The sequence below is a fragment of the Neolamprologus multifasciatus genome, chromosome 18 (assembly GCF_963576455.1).
Source record: "Neolamprologus multifasciatus chromosome 18, fNeoMul1.2, whole genome shotgun sequence".
NCBI lineage: Eukaryota > Metazoa > Chordata > Actinopteri > Cichliformes > Cichlidae > Neolamprologus > Neolamprologus multifasciatus.
In genome coordinates, this window is record NC_140456.1 from 248,488 (window position 1) to 257,894 (window position 9,407).

The 9,407-nt window shown below is 53.4% G+C and overlaps 1 protein-coding gene across 2 annotated transcripts; it reads left to right on the forward strand.

Moving 5' to 3' along the window:
• The first annotated feature begins 561 nt into the window (after positions 1-561).
• fastk (Fas-activated serine/threonine kinase) lies at positions 562-9,379 on the forward strand. 2 transcript variants are annotated; one of them, XM_085140553.1, is made up of 11 exons: positions 562-1,382; positions 2,417-3,221; positions 3,302-3,608; positions 3,713-3,900; positions 4,004-4,152; positions 4,226-4,442; positions 5,361-5,520; positions 5,695-5,786; positions 6,281-6,968; positions 7,045-7,159; positions 8,688-9,379. In XM_085140553.1, exons 1-11 carry the CDS (start codon positions 1,356-1,358, stop codon positions 8,772-8,774), a joined length of 2,835 nt encoding a protein of 944 aa, XP_084996679.1. In that variant the 5' UTR covers positions 562-1,355; the 3' UTR covers positions 8,775-9,379. The 2 variants fall into 2 exon arrangements, with proteins under 2 accessions (XP_084996679.1, XP_084996680.1); XM_085140554.1 differs by having other exon boundaries at positions 562-751.
• Positions 9,380-9,407: the final 28 nt, after the last annotated feature.

Below are 9,407 nucleotides of genomic sequence, written 5' to 3' on the forward strand. Positions count from 1 at the left end.
TTTTTTCCAGCTATTTATTAATAAGTGACTTTTATGTATATATATGCCTGTATATATTGTGCTATTCTTAGTTAGTTTATTGTCTGTCTCTGTTAATGTTTGTTTATAATAGAACATTGTAACGAAAAATAATTTCCCCTAGGGATCAATAAAGTATTCTGATTCTGAACACACCCAGACACTCACACACGGGTCAAACCCTGTTAAACATGCTGATGAGTTAGTGTCAGATTCCTAATCAGAAACTCTTTTATTTCAAACTTTCCAGTGTGACTGAACATTAATCATAAACTGCTGCTCCCTTCATGCTCACATTTCTGCTCAGGGCTGCAGAACACAAGACACCGAACTGAAACTCAAACACATGAATCCAGGCCAGTAGGAGCGCTGACCTCTGACCTGTAAGTGATCCGGCTACACAAGGATCACTTTTAAAGGTCGCTTATTACTGGGCACACGGACTACGCCCTACAGAAATAGATTATTAACATGCAATAAACGTCTTCAGCTGATGCGGTTACAACATGAATATATTTAAAAACAATAAAATCACACAGAGCCGCTCCCGGCTACAGCCGCCTGGGGGCGCTGTCGGTCTCTCCTCCAGGTGCATGCCGGGTAGAGCAGGATGGCGTCCCCGTCTGTGAGGAGGATCGGAGCGGCTGACCGCGGACTGTCTCCCCGCTGATCCCGCACTCTCTGTGGCCTCAGGACCTTCAGGAGCGTAGCTGCGGCCTTTCTGAGCCATGAGGTAAACTCTCCCGCTCTGTCACGCGCTCAACGGTTGGGGAGCGCGCGCCGTGACCTGCGTACAACCCGGCGAGTCCCCCGCTTCCCGGCGGGCTAACAGCGGCTAGTAGAAGGTAGCATGCTAACAGCCCTGCAGACGGAAGCCACAGTATCTTAGCTTAGCTTAACTTAGTTTATACCTAGCCTGCTCTCCCCGGATTAGTAAGCAGCAGCTGCAGGTTTGATGAACTGATGCTATCCGCCGCTAGCTCCGGCTTTCAGCGGGGTCAGCCGGCTAGCTTTGCCAGCTGTCCGGCAGCCTGCTGGCGCAGCCGAGGAGCCTACTTTCCATCCCTGAAGGCTATTTAAAGCATGACATCATATTTTTATGACGTAGCGGGTGACGTTGCTGTGACCCCACGGGCACTTTAGCAGATTTGGGGCTAAAGGACAATGCTGGATGTTAAATGCTAATGTTAGCAAGTGGGCCTGACTTCAGGTGATCAGGGGAGGGTTCACTAGGTGCCCCTGCTGGGCAGGTTCAGGGTCTCTCATGCTCAGTTCAGTTTTGGTGTCCGTTCTGCAGGTGTGGGTGTGATGAGAGCACCTAGTGGTAATCAGTTAGCATGTTCACTCAGACATTACCTGGACAGGTGAGTGCTACTGTAGGACAGTAACACGATTTTCACATCAGGTCTGCATGCCAACAAATATAAATGGTTCTAAATGGTTCTGTGTTCCTGTGTGTGTGAGAGAGAGTGAAAAGATTATTAGATTATTAGATGATTTAATAACTGTACAGTACTCTCTGTACATAGTAACCACTGTCCTTGATGTAAATATGTAAAAATTGTGTATGTTTCTGTTCCGTGTCCTGTGTACTGTTTGTTTGTATATGTGTCTTTTTGGCTGCTGTTACAACCAAATTTCCCCTTGTGGGACAATTAAAGGATTATTCTATTCTATTCTAAAAGATGCCACCTGGTGGTGACAGTCAGCAACTACAAGCTCACCATTTCCTCAGCTTAGATCTGACAGACGCCAAACGCGGGTTTAAACCGGCGGTTTGTGCACGTTGACACACACGTGACAGGTGTGCCGCCTCATGCTCACACACACACCGGTAACCCTGGGTCTCCCGACAAGAGCTGGGTGGTTTATTGGCTTTCCCACGCTGGAAATAGCATGTACGACTGCCGAATGTTCGGGTGAGCTGGAAGAGAGCAGGGAACGATGGCATGGAGCGGGAGATCAAAAGTAAAAGTTATTGTTTTTAACACTCGGTTCACTTCAGCTCTTTGGGTGTTAGAACTCACGGACTAACAACAGCACGAGCAGAGCGGCTGTAGCTGAGACTTCGAACACTGCCCCCATCGGACTGCAGAGCTCTCTGCAGGCCGTGAATGCCTCGCTTTGCTCAGCCTGAAATCCTGCTTCTCGCATCTGATGAGATGTGACCAGGATTAGGGGTATACATGGTGCAGTGGGGCGGGGCATAGATCAGTTGTCAGACAGGAAGAGACTCTTTGTTCATGCAGCTTCACCTATGATGCAACTTTAGGGTTGGACCTGCCTGATGTGGGGAGGGGCCTTGTTAGGACAGAATGTGCATTTTTAGGATCTGTCAGAATTTGCTCCGCCCATCAGGCGCGACCTGCTGCTTATTTGTACCTGTGTATCTCTGCAGGTGCGCTGCGCCGATGTCTGCAGGCGGTCTGGCTGTTGGACTATGCTGCGTTCGTCCACTGGGTGGCGCCTCCTGAGCCGAGCTCGCCACCTCCCTCCCTGCCTCCCCCGCCCTGCTGCTCAGTCTGTCGCCATGTATGCCGCCCGCCTGTACGGCACCGCGGGGGGAGGAGGAGGGGGTGGTGGAGGGGGCGGGGTAAAACAGGGGCGCAGGCCAGGACTATCTGTGCTCGAGGTGCCTCACCCCCATGCAGCCCCACCTCCCCCCGCCTTCCCACTGTACCAGGGTCGCCCCGACGCCCACCGAGGAGCACATTTCCACTACCACCCCCACCCGCAGCCCCATCACCTGGCTCCGCCCCCGCTGCCCCCCCATTTCCAGCACCACGGCGCCTTCCACGCATACGGGGGTGGCGGGCCCGCAGGAGGCGCTGCTACTAGCAAGAAGAAGACGTGGAACTTCATCCACGAGAAGATGAGCTACGACACGTTCTTCACCATGAAGCGGCTGATCGAGCGCTCGCGGCGGCCTGACGAGGTGCTGCGCTGGGTCACCCAGAACCCCGCCAAGATCTCCCACAACCACTACCCCGTCGCCCTGCAGAAGATCGGACAGCTGCTGCAGGCCACGCCCCCCGCCCGCGCCAGCAGCGAGACCGACGGCGAGGCCTCCGGAGTGGAGGGCGATGCCCGACAGATCCTAGAGCATCAGGACTTCCGGACGCTCTGCAACGCCATCGTCAGCGACTGCGCCAAGTTCGACAACTTCAGCATCGTGAACTGCTTGTACGCCGTCGCCGCGCTCGGTGAGTCGCTGCGTGACGCTCAGACGCACGCCCGCTATCACCCGCAGCGACGCCACTCACCTTTATCTGACCCCTCACAGGTCTGCCCAGCGACTCTGAGGTGGTGCAGGTTCTGGAGGCGGAGTCTCAGGCCCGGCTGAACCAGTTCAACCAGAAGGACGTGTCGATGGTGTTCAGCTCCAGCATGAAGCTCCACCCGGGCAGCCAGCACCCGCTCACGGAGGCCTGCCTGGCCGGCCTGGAGAAGAACCTGGAGCGAGAGCGCCACCCGCAGACGCTCTTCCTGCTGCTCTCCTACTACAGGCTCAAATGGCGGTCAATGCAACCGCAGGAACCCGCCGGCGCTAACAACGGCACGCCTAACCCTGAACAGCTGGTCGCCAACAGGTGAGAATGCGCGTTACCTGGGTTGTTGTTTCTGGTACCCGTGCTGAGGTTTGCGATGTTGGCGCCGTGGCAGCGGTTAACTGCACGTGTGCGTCTGTCCTCAGGAAGATCCTGCGTCTGGTCAAACACACGCTGGCGAGTGTGAGCGGCGTTCGAGACCAGGAGATGGCGCTGCTGGACGAGATGCTGGCAGCGTGCGCCCGTGAGGCGAGTAACAAGAGTCTGGAGCTGATCTTCAGCTCTCACCTGTTCTACCAGAACAGACAGGAGAGGTTCATCATCAGCCTGGCAGGTGGGTCGCTTCGCCCTCATCCCTCGCCATCGAACACGTGGCCATTGCTGTCTCAGCTGTTCAGGTGACTCACCTTAACTAGTAACCTGTTTCTCTCCAACAGAGGAGTTACCAAAGAAGGTGGACAGCATCACGCCCTACACGATGGCGCTGATCGCCAAATACATCGCCCGCCATCGGCTGAGAGAAACCCGCCTGCTCGACACCATCGCCGACTTTCTGGTGAAGAAGGCGGAATATCTGGACAGTAAGGTGAGGCCGGTCTGGCGGTCATGTGACCTTGACAGCTGCGCACAGGACTGCAGGTGTGTTTGTGTGTCCTCAGGTGATCCAGAAGCTCGTGTTCCCGTTCAGCCGGATGAGCTACCGTCCTTCCAATGAGCAGCAGTTCTTCTCCCGGCTGGAAGAGGTGGTGGAGCTGAAGGCGCTCAGCTCGCCGCTCGCCACGGTCAACATCCTCATGTCTCTGTTCCAGCTCGGACATTTCCCTGGCCTGGTCCTCCACCGGGTCTTCTCCTCCGCCTTTATCAGCAACGTCACCAGTGAGTACGGCCAACATGAACCCGACTTTCCAACTGACCGGTCGGGATGGGAATATTTAAAAAGTTATTACTCAGATTACACTTTTCCTTAAAGTAAGGCAGCATGTTACTTAGTTAGTTCCAGGATAAAGGCGTTCGTTATCCTACTCGTTACGTAACTTTGATGTTTCTCTGTAAAATGATCTGAAACACACCATCATCATCCTTATTTAACAACATAAACCTGAGGCTACACAAACAACACAAACTCTATCCTGCTGAGGACACCCGCACAAAAAGAGGCTTTAAAGCGGTCGTCATGGTGATTCTACTGTAGAAACATGAACAGGTAAAGGCTGCAGCCTGAATGCTGAAGTTCAGGCTCTGGCTGCTGGAGTCTGCATACACTCAGCTTTAATGTCGCTCTGAGTTAGCATGCTGTCCGACTAGCTTAGCGTTAGCATGCTGTCCGACTAGCTTAGCGTTAGCATGCTGTCCGACTAGCTTAGCGTTAGCAGGCTGTCCGACTAGCTTAGCGTTAGCAGGCTGTCCGACTAGCTTAGCGTTAGCATGCTGTCCGACTAGCTTAGCGTTAGCATGCTCTCCGACTAGCTTAGCATTAGCATGCTGTAAACATGAAAACTTGATGATTTTTAAGTTTTGTATTTTCTGTTATTTCAATTATATTTGCATGTTCGAAATAAAAAAATATATCTATCTAAAATCAGCTGATTGAAGTGAGAGTGCAAGAACCAATAGGCAGGCGCACTAATGAGTCCAAGGACCTGGACTACTGGTCGATTCCCTATCGACTGGTCACACTGTCCACTGTGACTGGTTTGCGACTCATAATATTGATCCTGTTCTAGCCATTGACTGATTACCAGTACCAGGTTAGCCAGTGTAACCAGTGTGACCAGTGTGCTGCTTTCCCCGCAGACAGCCCCTATGCTCTCATCGTCAGGCGATACTTGTCTCTGTTGGACGCCGCTGTCGAGCTGGAGTACCGTGACTACACAGGGCCGCGACTGCAGGACGCACACAAGGTTCTGATGTTTGACCACGCCCTCACGGCTGACGAGGTCAACCGCAAGTACAGGTAACCCTGCACACTGGTTGGTGTAAACAGAGTCTGTTAGCGTCCACCTCACCAGGCCGAGGTCAGTTCAGCTCAAACTCATCAGGATTAGAAAGCACCGACAGGTGTGCTCAGCACCAAAGCGACCAGAATACCAGACAGCAGCTGAGCTCTGATTGGTCTGTTCTCTGTCAGTTATAAAGGTCTGGTGGCTGAGGCTCTGCGGCAGCTGGTTGGAGAACATAACTACAAACAGGATGAGGTCCTCCCCCCGGGATACTACACAGGTGGGACACGCCTGCGCACACAACCTCTCACCTGGATATTTGGAGCTCCAACGATTTTAAAACAGCTGCTTCGCTGCATAGGGGGGGGGGAGGGGCTGGCTCAGCTGTAAAACATGGCGATCATCGTGCAGCGTTTGGCTGGTTGGTTTGGTTCGGCATGGCTTCACTCATGCTCCACCCACATGTGTTCTGCTTGAACAGCCAATTACAGAGCTACTTCCTTTCAAAGTAACTGAGAAGCTCCTCCCATATTTCTGATGCTGTTGGCAAAAGTTTAAATGTTTCATTAGACGCCGCTGACCTTCAGCTGTGGTCTACTTCCTGTTTGCTTAAACAGGAAGTTACATTTTGGACAAGCAGCCTTCACATGCGTACATAGTTCAAAGGTCAAACGCATGTGTGTGTGTTGTGGGTCACAGAGGGGCGGAGCCGTCAGCTGCCCCTGCATGTTACTGTTGTGTTGCTACCTGTAATGTGATTACTCTTCTCTCCAGACTTCCTGTTGTGGATGGACACTTCCGGGCGGGTTCTTCCCATCCGCACTGGAGCCGGCCTCTCTCTGACCGTCGTTCCTCCGTCCTGTGTTGTTGTGGCGTCTAAGCCTGCTGATGCAGCGGTTGCCGCAGTTACCTCTGACTTCCAGAAGTTCTCTCCGTTCGTGGCGATGGAGGAGGGCGCCGAGCACTCGTGTCAGGTTGGTGAGGGGATGGGCGGGGCAATGGAGCCGCGGGCCTTCCTGCCCCATCACATCCGCGGCACGCCGGGCGCCGCGCCCCACCCGGGCCACCCACAGGTGGGGACCAATGGCAGCACGGTGAACTATGGGCCGTACTACGTCCCGGCGGGGGAGTACTACTCAAGCCTGGCCAAAGAGCACTCGCTGGAGAGTCAGGATAGCTCCACCCTCAGCAGCCCGCCCTCGGACGGCCTGGCTCCGCCCACCACCCAGCCGCCCGCGGGGGCCGGTGCCCCGGACTCTCTGTTCCAGTTTTCCATTGGGAAGATCCTGGAAGACGAGGGTGGCACGGGGGCCCAGGGGCCGGACCACGAGCTCGGGGGATTCTACAAAGCAGTGACGTACGCCGAGGGGGCCGACAGACCGCCCCTGTCGCCGCCGCCGCTCCACCCCCCTGAGCAGCCAGACCCCGACGGCCTCCCCGCAGACCAGAGGCAGATCCGGAGGTAAGTCAAACTCCCAGCCTGTGCAGAATTAGTAGCGCCTGCCGCCACTAACGGCGCCCTGCTGTGCTCTCTGCAGGGTCATCATGTCCGTCAATGATAAGTGGCACTACTGCCACAACTCTGACGTCCTGGTGGGCTCCCGCGCCATGAGAGACCGCCACCTCAGGCTGCTGGGATATGTCATCCTGCAGGTGAGTCTTTGCCATCAAACTGTGATGTTAAAGAAACAATTACAGAGAGACGACATGAATGCTTTTGTCCGCTGACTGTTGCAGTAAGTAGCCACATGCAGCACCTTTCAGCTGCTGATCGAAGGAGCTGAAGCATCAGTGCCTGTTTTATCTGTCAGCAGTGTTTGGCTCCAGAATGAAACAGACCCACGCCGTCACTGAAGCCCGCCGTCGGTCTGCTGTCAGTCTGTCTGACATTAGTCTGTCAGTCTGATATCGGTCTGCCGTGGGTCTGATTATATGGAGTTTTTGCTGCTCTTGACTTCCAGTTTCTCCCGTGTGGGACTAATGAAGCTGTGTCTTGTCTTCGTTGGCTTCCTGCTCTGTGGAAAATAAGGCGGACAAGTTTGCGCTGCAATGGTTTATAGTCAGAAATGATTAGCAAACGTCCGATAAGTCTCTGAGACTGTGCACAGAGCGGCTGCCTGCTGGCAGTGTTTGCATTTGCCGTGACTCCGTGTGGATACGTCACCACACACGGTATCACGCTGTGATTCTGTTCACCCTGACGACAGTCCCCCATGGCTTCCCTGAAGTCCTGATAAAGAACCTGCTCACACTGAAACAACCGTGTGAGTCGACTGCTGCAATAAAGACAAAAACATGTGGGCGGGTCTGTTGTGCCCCAGTCGTGCGTTTGGGCGCCACTGTAAACGACGCACGACTGACCTGCCACGTTTTCAGTACGCTTCTTTATTGCAGCTGTCGATTTGCGCGCGGCTGCAGCGTTTCAGCCTGAACACATCAACCACAGGACCCAGTTTATTGTTTTAAGCCGGCGCAGCGTGATTGGGGACGCTACTCAGGTGTGTCCGCCCCGCCGCAGACCACGCCCTGCCGCAGCTCTGACTGCAGCCAATAAGACTGAACAGTATTAAACTAAATATTATTTCTATTTTTATGTTTCAGATTCCCGTTTGTTGAACTTGCTGCTCGTTTGAAGACGTGCTGCAGACGAACGAAGCAGGCGACAAACGTTACAAACAGCTGTTTGTTTAACACAAAGATGACTGAAGGATTCATTGTGAACGACTTAAATAAAGTTGCAGCTCGGCCTTTGTGTCATCGTTTCGTTTCGATGGGGGCGTTACCTATAGCGCTGCAGCTAACAGCACGTAGCAGCTGGTCCAGCTTCAGTAACCACGCGAACCTCACGGCTTCACTCGTGTCAGACAGACCAGCTGACCGTTTGGACGCCATCAATCCCTCAGAGCGGGCTCATCTAGCTGGCTAACGCCATTAAACTTCAGAAATCCTGAATTTCATTTGGCCCTGCCCACTGCCGCCAAAGAACATCAGGTTCGGGTCGGGGAACCCGTTTGTGTGCGGCCGCCTTGATTGGCCAGCTTGATTGAGCTGCTGTGATTGGTTGGTTTAAACTTTCCTCTGAGATAAAATGCCTGTTTTTGTAAATGTGACCGGGTTTAACGCTTGTTCCGTAAGCTCCTCCCATCACGGTCATGTGACGTGCTGTTTCCTGTCTCTTCAGCTGCCGTACCACGAGCTGGAGAAGCTGAATGGCATCGAGGAGGTGAAGCAGTACCTGCACAAGAAGCTGCTGGACGTCACGCTATGACGCCCTGACAGAGCGTGCGTCCTGTCTGATGTCAGAGGTCGTGGTTACCTGGTGACGTCCTGTTGGAGCGGCGGGAGAGCTGCACAAGGAGTTCCAACCAAACTGTTCATTTTTCATAGCTATAAGAACTGATTCCTTATCAATAAACAGGTCAGTTAATCAATACAAACACCATCAGATCGATTATTGATCAGCTGACAGGATGCTGCTGTTTCCTGGGCAACACAGGCGCGTCTCACCTGGGGCATCTGTGATCATGTGACTATCAGAGGACAATGGGACGGTTGTTCTGAGACCTCATTGGTCGCCCTGCGGATGATCTCGTTTTTTCCTGGATGGGGAGGGCAGTCCCTTTTATAAGGTGTGGCAACCATGGTAACAGCGATGCATGTGTGGGACTGTTTTATAAATGGGGGGTGGGGTCACAGAGCAGGGGATGATGGGAACTGTAGTGTGCCAAAGGTCTGAAGGACAGTGCTTAGTGTTCAGGTCAAAGGTCAGATTATTTATTTGTGTGTGAGGTGATGGACAGATGTTTGTTTATATTCTATAAATCTATTAAAGCTGAGATGAACGCAAACTGTGTCCTTGCTGACTGACGGGGTCAAAGGTCATCGTGTGGTCACATGACAA